General features: G+C 40.2%; 1 protein-coding gene across 2 annotated transcripts in view; it reads right to left on the reverse strand.

The window, feature by feature from the left end:
• The window catches only part of LOC107751799 (EF-hand calcium-binding domain-containing protein 11-like), a 53737-nt gene that overhangs the window by 17257 nt on the left and 17635 nt on the right, over positions 1 to 18845 (reverse strand). For both annotated transcript variants that reach the window (XM_016567569.1, XM_016567568.1), the window contains one exon: positions 17941 to 18031. In XM_016567569.1, coding sequence (XP_016423055.1) covers positions 17941 to 18031 — 91 coding nt within the window. The remainder of the gene's footprint in view (positions 1 to 17940; positions 18032 to 18845) is intronic.

Genomic DNA, 18845 nt, shown 5'->3' on the forward strand with positions numbered 1-18845 from the left:
AAGAGCCCACGCCACCTACCATCTGGCAAGCTCCTTCCGCTGCCCATTCCCAACCGCCCTTGGTCACACCTAGGAGTTGACTTCACTGATCTACCAGCCTCAGATGGTAACACATGTGTTGTAGTCATTGATCTAGTCTCTAAATCTTGCCGTCTTCTCCCCCTCAAGGGTCTACCCACAGCTGTTTGTCAACCCAGGACATCAGGATGCGCCTGCCCTGCAAGAAGCTCAGTCCCAGATGTTGGCCCCTTCACCATCCTCAGACAGAAACCCGGTCACATATCAACTCCACCTCCCTCCACAGTATAAGATTCACCCCTCCTTCCATGTGTCACTGCTCAAACCTCACCATCCACCTGTTTCTCTGTCCACAGAGCCTGGCCCGGCGGAAGAACCCCCTCTACCGTTAATCCAGGAGGAAGGCACCATCTACAAGGTCGACGAGATCTTGGACTCCCGGCGCCGTGGTGGTCTCTTAGAATATCTTGTGGACTGGGAAGGTTATGGGCCAGAGGAGCGTTCATGGGTTCCCAGAGCTGACATCCTGGACCCCATGCTGCTGGAAGCCTTTCACTCCACTCATCCAGATCGCCCTGGGCCCCGAGGAAGAGGTAGACCACCACGACGTCGGGGTTTTCGGCCCTCAGGAGCGGGCCGTGGAGAGGGGGTACTGTCACAGATCGGCCAGGCTCAACCACCTCCCAATCACAGCGAACGCCATCACCTGAGCACTAATCACACGCACCTGTCACAAATCAATCACCCTCAGCTCCCACACAAAAGCGCACACCTCACATCACTCCAGTGTCCGATCTCGTTCGTTCGAAGTGGACTCTCTCTCTCTGATATCCTTACACGATACATTGAAAGACTTTACCTGCCTGTGTTATTTTCCTCCTGTGTTTCCTCCAGTGTGTTCTCCTGTGGTCCATTCCCTAGTCCGTTCCCGTCATCTGCTCCGTGGATTCCCCGTTTACTCAGCAACTGAGGTGTGTGCAGTCCTCTGTCTCCCTTCCACGATCTCCTGGAGGACCATATACGGAATTACTCTGCTCATCTACCTTAAGGACCATTACCCTAAGTGCATCTACTCACCTGCCCTATCCATTCGCACCCCTTGCTGAAAATAAACATTGTTATATTTTTCTAACCATCTGTGTGAGTCTCCTTCCATAACAGGCAATGCAGGCGAAATGCGTAATGCATTCAAGTTGTAAAATATACTCCCCCTCAGGCAAACACAGTTTTCAAAGGCTTTTCATTAGCAAGTAACTGATGACGACACTTCTCTCTAACTGTAGAAATGCTTCTGCTGGAATGGAAAGGCAACACGAAAGAAAAATGTGTTTTGAGCTGGAGAGACAGTCTAGATATTAAGATATAAACACTCAAGTATCTGCTTAAAACACAATTTCTTGACGTGACTAATCTAAACAATTAGCAAATTACCAAAATGAAGCCACATTTCGTTTTCATTTTCCACATTAAGTTTTCATTTTTTTTAAACTTAATAGTATGAAATTCTAAATTAAGTTACTAAATCTTCACTAACCTGCAACAGATCATATCACTGTAAATCGATCACAAAAACCTTTTCTGACTTTGTCACACTTCCTCTTACTGTCCATGCAGTATTTTTTGCCCTGGAAAAACATATTAAAGGAAAATGATGAGGCTTTAGCATGAACACTGAGATTTGTAATATCGTGTAGCTCAGCAAGGAGCTGAAGAAAGCATGTGTGCTGTGAGGTGTCCTGAAATTTGCTCGAGCTGACATCAGCGGCATCACTAACTTTGTTAATATTGCTAACACACGGTTCGGCTAGGCTTGAGAGCCCTCAAGCATCACTGACCTTGACCCTGCTGAACAGCCGGCATCCAGCAGCAGATGACAATTTCCTCTGTACTCTGCCCAAGGGGTCTACCGGCTCCATTAAGCCGGCACATCTGTAACAAAGCTCTAATCACTTCAGTAGAGGTATCTAGTGGCATCCTGGACATGATTATAAGATCAGGAGTGCTGAGAGATCGTAATCATTTAATCCTCTCAGAACACAGAGCTGCCTGATTTCTACAGCTCTCCAGTGTTTCCTATTATAGAATTCATTACAGGGAGGGGGGAAAACAATTTAGACCTGCAAACCACAAAAAAAAAAAACAAGTCTTCATCTTATCTGCTCCAAAAACTAATATTTCTAAAGAATATGAGGGGAACATCTGTGCATATTTGATCAGACAAAGCAATAAAACTTTATATTGATTTGATTCTGAATTGACATTGAGGTCATCAACTCATGCAGAAACAGACTGTGTTCTTATAGTGGAGGCAGAGCATTGTATCTCTCCATAACTCACTGTGCCATCAACTCCCAATGACAGAGTGGAAACGAAGCCCTTTGCACTGAGAGCCATCTGCCCTTGTGTACAATGACGCTATGGGGAAGCACAGATCTGTGAAAAACACACAAACACTCCCTCTCGCTTTTAGCGTCAGAAAAGTAGTAAACACAGAAGGACTCAGGTACTGGTACCAGAGATGCAGCAGAAAACAGACGTTTTCTCTTCTAGGGACATCTGCAACTGCAACAGCTATGCGTAACTTACAGCTCTGCATAACTATGCGTAACTTAACCTTAACCTGCATTTCACCAAATAGAACCACCAACCAAGATAAACTGAATGCACAGCTTTTCAACACTACTTCTGCTTACAAATTTTAAGGCTGCTTAATGAATCAAAAGGTAAGTGTCATATTCTGCGATGTAAGTTTTGCCTTTAAAAAAAGAATTCACTGGTGGTAAGATGGCTGTCTATACAGTAGAAACTCAAAAACTATTTTTGAAATTGGTGCTACATGACTAAAGAAAACAAAGAAAAGGAGTGTGGTGTTCCTTTTTGCAAAAAAACTTCAGCACCCATGATGCAGTTTGTATTTTGGTGCTGCCCCCTGTCGATCTGACCGTCTACGGTCTGTGATACAGAAAAACGCAGATGTTCGATTTTTAATTTTAATATTGCTGGAGCTGTCAAAAGTCTGCTGGATGATGCAAAATGACATGTTTGCATCATCCAGTGGACTTCTGCTGACAAATAACAAGAGACATCTGGGTGCAGGTAACATGGAGAACACTTGGATACATTGTTCAATATAAATCTGGTTGAAAATCGGCAAACTAATCCTTTAAGAACCAATGATGCAACCAAATTAGGTACACAGTTACAAACTAACTAGTAATTAAGCCTTTATTGTGAACCTCACATCCCAATTTAAGCCACATTACGAAAGACTGATGCAACCTTACCCTAGAGAGCAGTGCTTACAGACTCACTGCTGCTTTGACCACCCTGAAATTGGAGTCCAATTGCCCCAGCACTGAGGCAGAAGGCAGAGCACTTTGTGCACGGCCTTGTGTCTGGGAGCAGGAGCCAATTGAGCCTGTGCTAGCCACGTACCACCAGGGGAATGATCTGAAGGGGATACGTGGAGCTCAAAGTGTGCTGATGTTTTTAGACAGTCCCATCAGCCTGTCACTCTCCTTAATGCGCCTACCACCACACACCAGCTTACACCAACACCGCTGTGGCAGTCAGCCCACACAGCACAGCACGAGAGGAATCCTGACTCCACCCTCATGTTCAAAGAGATGTCTGAAGAGAAGCCGGCTCAGTTTCCGCTCAGAGACAGTGAGACAGCGCACACCATGTCTTTCCATCCCTCTCCCCACTGCACAAAGCAAAGGAGGGAGCTAACTCGAATGTCAACACCAACAAGGAGCATTTGTTACTGCTTTACCTGAGACGGAGTGGAGATAATTTAAGGGAAAGAAACTCCTGCTATTGTTTAGGCTACGTACTGCCGGCCTGAAGCATGTAGCAGATGGTGATGCTCTCTTTCGGTGTCGCTGGCAATGCACAAAATCAGGCAGACACCACAGAAATGGAAAACTCATCTCTCCTCTGTGATAACCGGTGGCCCTGTTCAAGGCTCCCTCGCTGTATAATCTGTCTCTGATCTCCTGACTGAAGTCTGCCTGTTTGATAGGAAGGCCTGCGTGACCACTCCATCTCAACATGTGAGGAACCTGTGGAGGGCCTGGGAAGAAAAAAAAACAACATACTTATGTATTCCTTGACGGGCCCCTGCTTCAATTTTGATCTCAACAGCCTGCCTATATGATGAAAAATGGATTAGTCGAAGGGTGTTACGGCATAAAAGTCCAATATGGATGAGGAAAAGATCCAAGGGGCAGCCTTGGTTTTCGCTCTGGGTATTTTCAGGGCTTTCCACGAACATCCGACACACCCTTTGGCTGTCTGAGGGGGAACGGTTTGCTCTTAAGAGTGTCTCACATCCTGAAGGTTACACGTTACACTCTTGCACAGCCTCTAAGTGACATAGATGTTTACCACAGACACTGAAAGGATTCCTTATCTTAAAGGCCACTGTAAATAGTACTGTGCTCACGTGGATGAAATCCACTGCAACAAACTTGACAGGAATAAACGATTCACCCTTTTCTTTCATTAAAGGTAAAACTAGTCATAGTTGTAGGCAATGTATCAAACATCTGATATGGTCATATCACCTATTTTTATAGAAGTTATATAATGGCTCATCCTATATTATAAAACAGATAGCTCAGTATAGCTTGGTTGAGCTACATTTGAAGCTGTTTTTGTTACCTGCACATCTATTGAATTATACCTGAATTAGACTAATGATATATATTCCTCAGTGGAAGAACTGTTTAATGTCATTTTTAATATTCATGAATAAGCATTAGTATAATATAATTACTATTGCCAATAAGACACTTGATGACGTGCGTTACATTGAATTTTCCACAATTAGTCAAGTCACATTATTTATATCACATTTTAAACAACACAGATTGTTTCAAAGCACATTTCAACAGAGGGTTTTAGGCAATCATGCTACACAACAACCTTGTAACCAAGGTAAAAGTAACTATAATTTTCAGTCTGTAGACGCTTATCACCTCTTAATGTGTAACATTTACAATAAAAGAAAGCAGATTAGAATATCCATAGTATTACTGTATAAAAATGACATATCTAAACCACCAATCACTTCACTTGTTCCTATGTGACATTCAAGTACAGAAACACACACTACTGCATATACACACACTTTGAGATTTAATATAAAATGAAGCATGTGTATACTGTGAAGACTAAGCACTCTCACCGCTGAAGGTGTACTTGCTTCTTTTTCTCAGATAAAAATAATTTTTGCTGCGCTATACTGAGCTATTTATAAATGAAGGCCAAATGACTACACGTATGAGCTACTGTTTTTGAACTGATGAACTTGTTCCATTTCCTCTTCCTTCCTTTCCTTTTTCTCCTCAAGCGAGAAAACAAACCTTGGTTCCGTGCAACCTCCGTGGTGAAGGTAGCGAGTGAGCCGTGTGTGCCAGGAGAGCAGTAAACCCATTACAGCTGAGGACTCACATTGAAGTTGTGGTACTGGAAGCGCACAGTTCCTGGTGTGTGTCTTGTAAACCAGTCCTCTCACTGAACCTTCTACGACTCACTCGCCTCCCCCTCCTGTTCACACACACACACACACACCAGCACCGTTTCCACTGGGACCCCTGTCTTTATTATCACAGCCCGGCAGCTTACTGTTTCCATGGCTCTGCAAGATGGATTAATCACACCATTTAATGTGTATATTTCCCCCTGTCCAGGAGGCACAGGACTTGTGTGGAGGAGGTGGGCCTGTTATAACCGCCTATGTGCCATCTTTAATTGGCGTGAGAGGGGACATGCTGCGCTGTGCCCCAGGGTGGGACACACCCATAAAAGGTGCACTGCATAAGGGCACCTGGGCCCCAAGGTACACTCACACACACAAACAACCCCCCTCCTCCTCTTCTACTTCTAAATCTCATCCATTGATGTGCTAAATAAAAATCCCCCCAAAATAAGCACAGCAGTGGAATGTCATACCAACAAATGGCTGGAGGTCTGTTTCCAAGACAACAGCTAAGAATGCTCACAGAGCACATGTGAGAGAGCTCACTATGAATAATTTCTACTTTGACTTCCTTTGAAGGCATTACAGTAAGGTCTACACCTTTGTACGAGCATGAGTAGCCATCTGAAACACTGAAACAAATACATATGGATGTATAATCTAATCTAATCTAATTTTAAGTAATATAAAAATACAAGATGCACATAAATGCATAGGTTTACAAAAAAAACTACATTTATTTTATAAATAGAGTGGTGTTCGCCTATATAAAAATAGATATGACATTGCTAGGACTTGGCTTTGTAGTTGTTCTGAGCACTCGTTAGTGTGTTGTTTTGTGGTTGCTAGGGTGTTCTGGATGGATGCTTATTGGCTTAAAGGAGTCAAAGGTGCCCACCCTCACCTCAAAACATGATGTTTTTTTAAGTCTGATCACTCTGAAAAGTGCTAGTACATTTCTCCTAACAAACCACACAATTTTAGTTACCAAACACATATGTGTGGCCATATCACAAATAATGCAGGAATAATTACTCATCTGAGTTTAATACTTAGGGTTGGGAAACAAAGTTGCAATCAAATGTATTGCACAGTGAATTTTCACCATCGAAATCCAGTCATTTCAATAGGAACCCAATCGAATGGGAATTTCACATAAGGGCAAAAGAGTTTCCCGCTCAGATTTTGCAATGGGTTCAAGTTATTCATGCGGCAGAAAGCTGGTTTGAAAGTGACTTCTGTGTGAGCTGTGCTTTTGCTATTGACAATAAACAATGTCAATGGACATGTTTGCCCACGAAAATTTGAAGCTGAAGTTTCAGTTAATGTGACCACACCATTTCATCTTACAAACCCCAGTTAGCAAGCTAAAGGTGATAGTGATAGAATATCCTTAGTAAAAAAAAAAAAGCACACATAATTCCTGAAAATTATTTCAATGCAAGGACAACGAGAAACGTTATTTCTTAATGCTGAAAACTAGAAAGCTAAAACGTAATAATGCCAAAAATTGGAAAGAATTTTTCATTCCAGTTTGAAAAGCCTTGAGCAGATCACAAAACAAGTGTTCATTTAATTTTGATCTGTTCTTTTATCTGTTATTTGTTGAATTATTCACATAAATTAATACAAAGCATCTAATGGCTTTTACAGTATTTTTATTTGCAACTAGTTCACTGAACAAATATAAAAACCTCTCGTGTGACAGTAAAACAGCGCCATCTCCAACAGAAGCCCTGTCTTTGAGTCTCTAATGTCTCCTCACCGCTCTGTGCTCTCAGGTCTGAACAACCCTGCTCTCTCCTTCTGCTCACGTCTGAACAAGGTAATTATACCTGCAGGTGTCTGATAGCTTTATTCATGGGACAATCCTTCCAGTTATCCTCTTTGATCAGTGGGAGAAAAAGCACTTTTAGACTGTCATCTTCATCTCCAAAGCATACTCTCTCTCTCATGCTACACTTGCCGATGATGAGAGAGACATCATTATGGCAGCTCAGGAGGCCAAGTATAATCTGAATCTGACTGGAAGCTTTTAGAGAGACACCGGAAGTGCCTAAACTCAGATGTTGCCAAACTTAATTTCAAATCTCTCCCTGTTAAAAAACTAGGGTGGTATGTGGGACCAAAAAAATCCTATCTTTAATTCACTGACATCAAGCTATTCTTGTGTTAGTCATGCTGACCCAGAGAACAGAAATATGATCAAAGTAATTTTTTCCATCCAAACGTTTCCTGATTCAGTCTGTCTGATGACTGTAACACGAGTTGAAACCATCTTTTACTCATGTAATGTAGGAAAGACCCACTCAATTATTCACAATCAGAATGTTTTGGTAGTTGGACGAATTCCCATTCCAGTTGCAAAATGTAGCTTGTCATGAAAACGAACCCTGTAAAAACAAGGCAGAGAGTTAATCATCTCTTTTTTTCGCAAAAGAAATCACAGCCTAAACAGGAAGTGATGCAATCGAGGACACAAAATACCCATTCGACCCATGATTGTCATGTATCTATACTGCAGTGCAGCTGCCCCTGACAAACATCCCAGAGATGGGTTTTTGCCAAAATAACAAACAAGCATTATCTGGAGTAAGTATTCATCATCGCTACTGGCAGACACAAACAGAATTCGCAGCTTTGCTTTTCAATCTCTGCGGTAAGTCAGACAAGACTTACGTAATATGTGTCACACAAACACGCCGCCTCAAATCCCGGCTGCAAAAACTTTAATGGTCTGCGCCTTTGAAGACAGACCTTCCATGCGGTGTTTGTTTAATAATAAAAACGTGACAGCGGAAAGGCTGTGGAGAAAGAGAGAGAGACGATCTTGCTAATCCCATGAGCCTCAGTTTAGAATCTCTGACAGCCAATCACAAGACTCGCAGCTTAGGGCACAGACATGCTTCTAGTTCTCTAAACTAACAGGCTGTTTGAGTGAACAGGTTACAGCTACATTCTACAGGACGGTGAATTAATGTCTCAGAAATGTAATAAAAAACATCACAAACCAAGCATAAGTTGATCTGTGTCCTGTTCTCTGATCAGCAGTCCACGGTGACCCTCAGGGAATTATGGGTAGCCATCTCTGCTAGAGGTCAACCGATTATCAGCCTGGCCTATATTGAGCTTTTTTTATGGTTATCGGTATTGGTCATTTTCAAAACTAATTTGCCGATAAAATAATTTTAAAGCATTTAAAGAAAGATTTTGTCAGAGCTCTTGTTATTCTTAATTTTGACATTCATTTTCATTTTTACACCAGACATATATTTTGGTTCAAAATATCGGTAATCGGTATACTTGATCTGTATCGGCATCGGCCCTGAAAAACACATATTGGTCAACCCCTAATCTGTGCATTGACCAGTCAGAAAAAGCCAATCAGCAAACTGCTTGTGGGGATCAAAGGTACTCTTTTGCGACTATTAAGATTAGATTTGAAGGACTTTCTGTTGGACAAGAATAAGAATTTACAGGGTGCTGGAGTGAAAATATAATAGGGGTCCAAATAACATTAAACTCCTTTGGCTTTCATTGTTCAGTATGGACTTTTTTTTATATATATCTACAAAAGAAAGTCAGTCATACAGGTTTAGAAAGACATGAGGGTGAATACATAACAGAACTTTTATTTTTGGGTGAACTATCCCTTTAAGCATGAAGAAACAGGAAAAAAAGCTTCTCTCTTATTTAAACCAGGACTTAACGTAGGTTCTTCTTTTAGAAGCCTGCTTGATTTTGAGAGACAGTTCTTATATGCTTACTGCCTCTACGCTCCTAATAGCTCAAAGAAACGAATCATTCAAATAATAATGGACCATGTCAACTGAAGCCCTATACTCAGCCTCTATTAAACATAATGAGATCCAAGACATCCAAGAGAAGTTCAAGGAAACTCCTCCACTTGATAATGACAGAACTACACAGAGAGGGAGGAAAGGAAATGCCCGATGGAATAAGCCCTAAACAAAGACTTCTTATGTTATAGAAATATGCCTGTTTTCTCTGACCGAAGGGAGGTGGATATTAAAAATAAGACCTATACTTGGCATTCACCATAACAGCTTTTGAGCAGCCATTCACTCTAAGTGCAGACACAAATTCTTTAAAATGATTCCTACAGAGCATTTACTTTTACAATAATAGCTCCTCCAAATAACCAACATGGTAAAAGTAATTTATACAAGTGGACACTCTGTCCAAGATCAGTCTAAAACCAGCCAAGTCTAGCGGGAATACTTTCATAATGTAGTGGAGGATTTATAGTGCGTTTTGTCAAACATTTTTATCTTCATTATGTTTTTAAGTCCATTTGCAAATCACTACAGTTCAGCAGAATTGCGATGCAGCAATATTTCATATAAGCACTGGAAAATCTGTCACTCTGACAAAACCATTTGCGAATGCATCACGGCGGCATAATTCTATTGCACTGTGCTAAAACAAGCCCTGTTGTCTTTGACGTACAACATATTGGTGAACCAACAGTTTAAAGCCTGCAGTGTACTACGTAAATGATGACTATAAAGAGAAATGTTGTCCAGTGCAATAATACGATTGCCAGCATAATTGGTTGCTGCTGTCCCAGATATTTTCTAGAGAACAGCTCTGTTGCCTCTACCCATGTTGTTTCACAGAGCAAGCTATTCATTACAACAGAGCAGGGGGTCTTCATCAGGGGATCCACGACAGTACTGCAGGGCTCTGACAATTATTGTTTGATATAAAACAATTTTGGTGAAAAAAATAAGAACACTGAGTTAACTTCAAACAAACCATCCACATATAAAGGTGTCCCTGGCTGCTCCATCTTTCTATTTGCTTGAAAACGCTTTGAAGACCCCTGCATTACACAATTCAAATATTCTATTAGGCTGCCAGTTCCTTTCTGAAGCAGTTTTGAAATGTCTGTCTGTGTATACATTTTTTTTTTCTGATAAGTCAGACAGAACATTATATGAGCATAGCACAACATAGCAGGAACATGAACAGGGGTTATATAAGGTCGTTATGGGAGGAGAATGCGGGAACAACACAAGTGCTGCAGTGAGCTTCCTTCCATCCCTGCAATCCCATCCTATCAGCATCAAACACATACGCACAGCCAACACACAGTAAACGGCCAGGATTTACTTAATGCCCCTGGCTCAGAATGGATTGGAGCTTGGACACTTCCTGTATCCTCTCATCCTGGAGAGAATTTGCTTGTCCTGTGGCTTCAGCCCAATTCAACGTCTTAATTTAGTACCAAGAGAAGCATAAGCATTGATAAAGAGCAGCTTACAGTGTTGAGACCGAACGGGCTCCCACTGCTTCCTCTTCCACAATGGGAATGAGAATATTGACATGTAAAACTGCCGCAGAAGTATCCTCTACTGTAAATCACGCCATCCAAAGTAAGATAAAGTGCCACTACTAAAAAAAGAGCACAGACAACATCAACGCTGGTAAAAAGGGCTACAGTGACCTTGTGTTTGTATCAGGAAATAAACCTCGATAGATTGCGTGATTTGAGCTCGGTTAGAACGTACCCTCAATAGAAGAGAGATCTTTTTCTTTGATAGCCTTAATTATTTCATTGATTTATTCAGAGCTCCAGAGGCTCCTTAAATCACTCATTGGATTATGATCTCACCGGTACACATCAAATGCGTGAAATTCGGTGTCTCATGTGCAGTAACGGATATGCCTGCAGGTGGAAATTAAATTAAAAAATATTAAAAAGCATATTAAACACAGAAAGGTGCCATTTAAAAAAGAGAGCAAAAAGTCACGCTTGTTTGTTACAATGCTTCTGACTAAAGGTACGTTTTTAAAGCAATTTTCGTCACGCATGCTTATCGCCCATCTTCGGGGAGCGCCACCAATGTTACCTCACTCCTGGAAACAACACTTCTTTCTCTCTCAGACTTTCTGAGGCGGGTTCTGACGGACGTATCAACCCATCTTTACTAGCCTAGACCCCGGGAGAGAGAGTAATGGGCACAGCCCAGCAGCATGCTGCTATCTCTCTCAGACAGCAGACCGTGGCCCCCTCCGTGGCCCTATTTAAAACTCACTTATATTTTCGCTTCAAGGAATGTAGTTTTCCACTATGGCAGGAGATCCTTGATAGCCGCACACACACCCAAACAGAAAAAAAGTAGGAGGAGAGAAAAAAAAGGAGGGGGAAACTTCCTCATTAGAATTCCAACAAGGTGGATGATTGCCAGTGGAGACTAATGTAATTGTCATGGCAACTACACAATGTACAAAGATCCCAGTGGAATTACTCTGATTTTCCCCTTCCCCCTTTCCCTAAAAGCCATTGGTTTAAAAAGAAACCGAAGACATTTCGGTTTGGAAATCTCAGATGAACTGACAAGCTCTAAATAATTTCACAGCAAGACAGAACAATCACGTGTAAAAAAAAAAAAAAAAAAAAAAAAAAAAAAAAAAAAAAAAAAAAAAAAAAAAAAAAAAAAAAAAAAAAAAAAAAAAAAAAAAAAAAAAAAAAAAAAAAAAAAAAAAAAAAAAAACATCCGGTTCCAGACAGTAATCTGTTATATATGGCTGTCAAATTATAAACAGAAACGGTACGTATGTGAAAATTAAATGGGCTAAAAGAGCACGTCTTTAAGGCAGACGTGGAACAATACAAAAAGAAATGGATTTAAAAAAAAAACAAAAAAAAAAACATCCGGTTCCAGACAGTAATCTGTTATATATGGCTGTCAAATTATAAACAGAAACGGTACGTATGTGAAAATTAAATGGGCTAAAAGAGCACGTCTTTAAGGCAGACGTGGAACAATACAAAAAGAAATGGATTTTCTGCCTTTACACAGGGTGTATGTTTAGCCTCCATGTGCAAGTGAAGCCAGCCAGACGTATGCAGAGGCTGGAGGAACAGCCACTAGCAGAGGGCACCTCTCTTCTCACCCATTCGCCCACTCTAAGGGGAACCAATGTGATTACTGCATTACCCTCTGGCAAACCTGCTTGAATTCTGAGTCTGCCTTTAACCAGCTCGTTCGTTTAAAGACTGAGAAACAGACAGAAAGAGAACAAGACAGAGCGGATAAAGGGTCTACAAAGGAAAATCTAAAATGAAAACATTCATCTAAGCATTTTTTGTCTCACTCCTAATCACCGTTCTGCATCAGTGCATGGCTGATGAAGTTTTCAGTACAGACGGGAAAATAATGCAAGCCCTGATGCAGGCTTTGCCCTTTTTCAGCAATTTATTATTTCAATGAGATGACAAAAAAAGATGAGACTGAGGAAATTAGCTGAAATTAGATTCAACAATTCCACCTCCCACAAAATCGGGTCCATTGCACTGTCAAACGGTCGTGAGAGAGAGTTTGCTTGTGTATGTGATATGTGTGAAGGAATAACGTTTATGTTTCCAAAAGCCGCTCTTCAGCTCACCATTAGCGGCTTTCTGAGTGTCCAGCACAGAGCTGAATTGGCGGCGTTATTGTGCCTTCATTAAGCTTATTGTGTCAGCAGGAAGAGGGGAAAAAATAGCTATTTTAAGGGATTTATGCACTCTGTGCTTCCATGGGCGGGCAGTGAAACTCCAGGCCAGCAATACCTCCTTTCAGAGCACTACAAAGGAAATGTAATTACCTTGATATGGTGGCAAAGGGAAAGGGCAAACTCTCAATATGCTGTAAATGCACTCATGCTGAGACCAGGCAGGGCTAATTTGCTACTGATCTGTAGGAGTTTTTCCTCATTTCTCCCCCCACCACCCATTTCTCTCTCTCTTCGCCACTCTTGGGGAAAAAAATAGCATGAAGGAGTCGTGACCCTATTCCTACATGTGGCTGGTCTCCTTAGTACTGAAGCCACCAAACAGGACAGTATGAGATGCCGGGGGCATGATACATGCATATTTAAAAACAGAGGTATGAAAATCCTTTCTTTTAGAGAGAGAGTGAAAGCGAGATACTCGCCATAACCTATTGGCTGGCTTTAGGCGTTCAAATTGTGAGGTGATTTGCATGAATATTTTTAAAGGCACATAAAAAGCCTTCAATGGTTAATAAGATAAAACTTCTAGAGAAGTTTAATTTAGGGATGCTAATTAAATCACTTTTTCCATTAGCCTCCATTTCAGATTAGGGAGACTCTGAAGACAGACGCAGAGAACACAACGTTTTTGGAGAGTATGAGTAAACCGGCACTCATCGCTGCAATTGAAAGAGAGATGCAATTACAATTTTTCATTGATAAGGGCAAGTGGTTCCATTATTCTACAGGCTTTTCTCTTTGTTTTACTTAATTTAAAAGTAAAACTGACAAATTTGAAATAAAAATCCACTATTGTAAATGACATCCAGTATATACTAGGGCTGGGTAAAAGCAGTGATTTTCAATTGACATACAACATAATCAGTGTAGTCTGATTCAAAAACAAACAACTCCTACAACACGATTCTTTTTTTTTTTTGCAGTCAAATTCTCTAAACAAATTACTTTTATGAGTATATATGAATAAAAATTATTATTAAAAATTACCATTATTCTGATTTTGATATAGTATATACTAGGGCTGAGTCCAAAAAAAAAAGCGATTTTCAATTGACATACATGACCAGTGTTGTCTGATTCAGAACAAATGACTTTTCTTTGTTAATCAAAAACATACATCTTAACCAGTGTTGCCCGATTCTTAAAACAACTGACTCTTATGAGCAGTTCTTTTAATAAAAAGTTAAAAAAGATGAATTACCAGTTTGAATCAGTCTAAATCAAACGGTGACAACAAAAGAGAAACACAGAGAGTAGTGAAAGAAGAAGGGAAAAAAAGAAAAACAACCGCAGGCAGCGCTCAAGGTGTGATGGCACCAGCTCTGCGTACCACGTCGTCATGGCAACAAGCAGCGGGGAGAAATGGCGGTGTTAACATTCATTCAGAGAGGCAGCACATGTCCATCAATCTCTAGCGCATAAAGAGGCAACAGCACGTCTGCTAATGGTGTGAAGCCTGCAGGGCGCTCCATTGTTCTGCTATAATTATGCCAAAAAGAACAGGAAAAGGGTGTTGCTCTTTTCTTCACAAAGGGGTCGCAACATAAACACAGATTCAAAAGAGAGACTTCAGTTCATCTCAAGGTATAAAAGAAGAGCAAACCTGACAACACGCACACGGGGCACCCCATGCACCCTCTGAAAGAGACACCAAAGGCGGACGTTCCCGCTTATCACTTTGTTGTGATAATCTTTTCTAAACAGAGCCCTGGGCTTGCAGATAAACTCCAAACACAACATTCAAGGTGAGCTCTCTCTCTCTTCCTTCACTTCTTCCTTGGAATTCCATTTTTTCCCATTCGGTCCGTTTGCTGCCACACTCTGTCAGCAGTGGCAGGATGACGGGGCGGAGGAGAACCGGAGGAGGTGGAGAGAAGAAAACAAGATGGCACAGCGGCGTGAAGGTTATGACTTTGAACGTGCGCTAGCTGGGGACCAGAGCGCACACACACTGACACACAAAGACACAAATACACACACACAGAGTGCTCCGAGTGTTCCTGTTTGTTCCAGGTGCTTCTCTACTCTTGCTTAGTCAAACATCTACATGGCTTTTCATAATGGGAGATACTGACCAGAGCGCACACACACTGACACACAAAGACACAAATACACACACACACAGAGTGCTCCGAGTGTTCCTGTTTGTTCCAGGTGCTTCTCTACTCTTGCTTAGTCAAACATCTACATGGCTTTTCATAATGGGAGATACGCATCTACTGGTGAAGGTCAACACCTGAGAGGACGAAAGGGAATCACCAGCTTAGCCAAACAGAGCTAAAACGAGAAGTCAGCATTATTTGACAGTAAAAATTGCACGAATCGTATTTTTTGTTGTTGAATAGTAGGTTGACCTTGTTATTGTTAACTACAAATAAAAAAAGTAACACTTTAGAATAGGGAACACATATTCACTATTAATTAAGAGTTTTCCCTCAATATACTAGTTAGTAAGGTAGTTGTTAAGTTTAGTTATGGGGTAGGATTAAGGGATCTAAAACATGGTCATTCAGAATAAGACATTAATATGTGCATTATAAGTACTAATAAACAGACAATATTCTAGTAATATGCATGCTAATAAGCAGCTAGTTATTAGTGAGAATTGGTCCTTAAAATAAAGTGTTAACAAAAAAAAGGGAAAAAGAAAAAAGTTTTCATAAACTGAAATAAAGCTAAAATAAATTGAATATTAGATCAATTCTAATAATCTTAATAAACTTAAAAATCGAAAGTACATACAAAAGAAGTACTACAATTACTAAAAATTATTAAAATAAAGCTAAATAGAATATAAACATCTAATAAAATTCCAAAAAGTATGCAACAAAAGTGCTAAAACTTAAACTGAAAATATAAAAATAAAAGCTACTTCTATACTACTATAATAGTATATGAATAATACTAAAACTACTATAATAGTATATGAATAATACTAAAACAACAATGATTAGTGAGAATTGGTCCTTAAAATAAAGTGTTAACAAAAAAAAGGGAAAAAGAAAAAAGTTTTCATAAACTGAAATAAAGCTAAAATAAATTGAATATTAGATCAATTCTAATAATCTTAATAAACTAAAAAATCGTAGGTAAAATTATGGTATTGAAAAGAAAAAAAAGTTACTTGTTTGCAAATCAGACTACACCGGTAGTGGTGTTTTTGATTTATTAAGAAGATTGTGTTCGTAAAAAAAATGGCACAGGAAACACTGAAGAAATACAGAGTGCTCTTGGGATTTTAAGAATATCAAGATGTTCTAAAAAAGATGTGATTAATCGCTAGCAGATTAATATTGGATCATTATATTAGTCGATTTTCAAAATAATCATTAGCTACAGTCCTAATGCCAAATAAGAAGTCGCTAGATAAAAATCGAATGTCTAATGTCACGCTACATGATTTCTCGTGACATAAGCCCTTAGCGCTTCAGTTCTGACATGACTGTGGCATTTAATTTAAAAAAACAAAGGACGAAAGAGTAATAGTATATGAATAATACTAAAACTACTATAATAGTATATGAATAATACTAAAACAACAATGACAATATTTTACTCAAAATAATTTCTGAAGTTAATTATATTCAAATTTAGATTACTTTTGGGTATAATTCAGCTTTCGCCTGCATATGAAAGAAAATCTCTTAGCTATTGCCTTATACAAGGAAACTTCTAACAAAAATACTCATTTTACAAAAAATTATAACTGGGCCCAAACTATGCAGTCCACTTTCTAAAAGATATAATCAACACAACCAAAAATTACGGTATTGAAAAGAAAAAAAAGTTATTTGTTTGCAAATCAGACTACACCGGTAGTGGTGTTTTTGATTTATTAAGAAGATTGTGTTCGTAAAAAAATGGCACAGGAAACACTGAAGAAATACAGAGTGCTCTTGGGATTTTAAGAATATCAAGATGTTCTAAAAAAGATGTGATTAATCGCTAGCAGATTAATATTGGATCATTATATTAGTCGATTTTCAAAATAATCATTAGCTACAGTCCTAATGCCAAATAAGAAGTCGCTAGATAAAAATCGAATGTCTAATGTCACGCTACATGATTTCTCGTGACATAAGCCCTTAGCGCTTCAGTTCTGACATGACTGTGGCATTTAATTTAAAAAAACAAAGGACGAAAGAGATTAATTGCCCCCGTCTCAGAACTGCGTACGGTAACCACGTCACCTCTTCAAAAGGAGTAGAAACCCAGAAGAGAGACTCGGCTGAGGGCTGATAATAATGTGTCACTATAACTGCAAACCCAGGGACAAACTGAAACCTCTAGATACATCATAGTACGAAAGTAATGCAGAGATCTTAGTGGGAGATTGTCGAATGTCGTATTGGCTTTGGGATCCAGCGATAGCTCTGGGCCTAGTGATAACTGTTTGAAATGGGTGTGAACGCACAGCACGCACAGACTCAGAATCCCACCTGTTCAGAGCAGTTTTGAGTGAGACGGTGAAGATGAGGTGCTCAGAGACACATGGAGTAGCCATGGAGCCTGAACAGGAGTGGAGAGGGCTGAGAAACTCAACAGGGAGCATGGCACAAAGGAACTGTTCTCACCCTAATGAGCAGCCAGATCTCAACACCGCAAGCCTCCAGACTCTCAGAAATGTGCTACTCTCACATGGGACTGTATCAAACATTTTCCTCACATTGGAGGAGTTCAAGTAACAAAGCTCTGGCCAAAAGCTTGTTGCTGAGGTTGAAGTGGGAGGCCTGCTCTGACTGATGGGTGCAAAAATCCCTTTCTGACTACATATTCACGGTGTAATTACATCCATCTGCCTTTGTAATCTACTTTGGAAAAGGAAATCAAGAAGAAAGATGATGGAAACATGAGAGATCAGAGAACCCTCTGAATGATGCATCTACAGAGAGGCCGTGAACCTGAACTCTTACCGGAAAGCCTCCAGCACAGTCCTCTCCGGCAGACGAGGGGCAACTCGCTTGAAGACGCTTTTGAAGTCATCCAGCTTCAAGAAGCCACGACCTGTAGAGAGCACAAACCCAGAGCAAGAGTTAACAAGACTAATACTTTAAAACATCAAAAAGTTGTTCACTGCAGGGCCGGGTGTGTTATTAGAGCGCCACACTTGCATGAGATCAAGCAAAGAGGATGAGATAAGCACACCTGAGAGCGCTCTCTCATTATTTTTGCTTATCTTAAGGAATAAAATCAGCTTTCTCTGCTTGTTCCAGCCACTAAAAGGCTGGAGGATAACGCCGAAAGTATACCTTCCCTTGTGTGCGTTCTGCTCTGGCTCACAGACTGTCTGTGTGTACCGTAATTATCATCATCAGTTTAGTCTGCTGAGGTTCACACACACCATCAGAATACAGCTCAGTTTGTGAGTCTGTGAAAAAAATCTCGATTTTTTTTCAGAATGTTTGACCACACTTGGTGGATGTGCTTGACCGTTGTGCTAGCGTCTTATGTCTCTTGTAGCGTCTGGTGCATTAAATGGCATTCTAATATGCAGTGCTCAAGTTAAAAGAAGTTCAATTCGCATCTCATAACCTTGCTTTTTTTTTCCATTCCACTGCCTGTGTCTTGTTTTTTTCCAAAAAAACATTCTGTGTGAATACCCGATTAGGACTATGGATATGTTCTACTTTTTTTTCTCTTAACTGTAACCATTGGCGTATCATCAACATGTCTAATTGTAATATTTGCTTCTCTTTATTCAAAACAGTGAAAAAAGGAATTTAAAAAATCTAATTATTCAATAAAATCAGAAAAATTCCCCAGCACTACAACAGTGCATGTGTGAGTGATCTAAGCACTTGAAAAGAATGGTTCACCA

This window comes from Sinocyclocheilus rhinocerous, unplaced genomic scaffold (genome assembly GCF_001515625.1).
Source record: "Sinocyclocheilus rhinocerous isolate Xijiao unplaced genomic scaffold, SAMN03320098_v1.1 scaffold993, whole genome shotgun sequence".
Classification (NCBI taxonomy): domain Eukaryota; kingdom Metazoa; phylum Chordata; class Actinopteri; order Cypriniformes; family Cyprinidae; genus Sinocyclocheilus; species Sinocyclocheilus rhinocerous.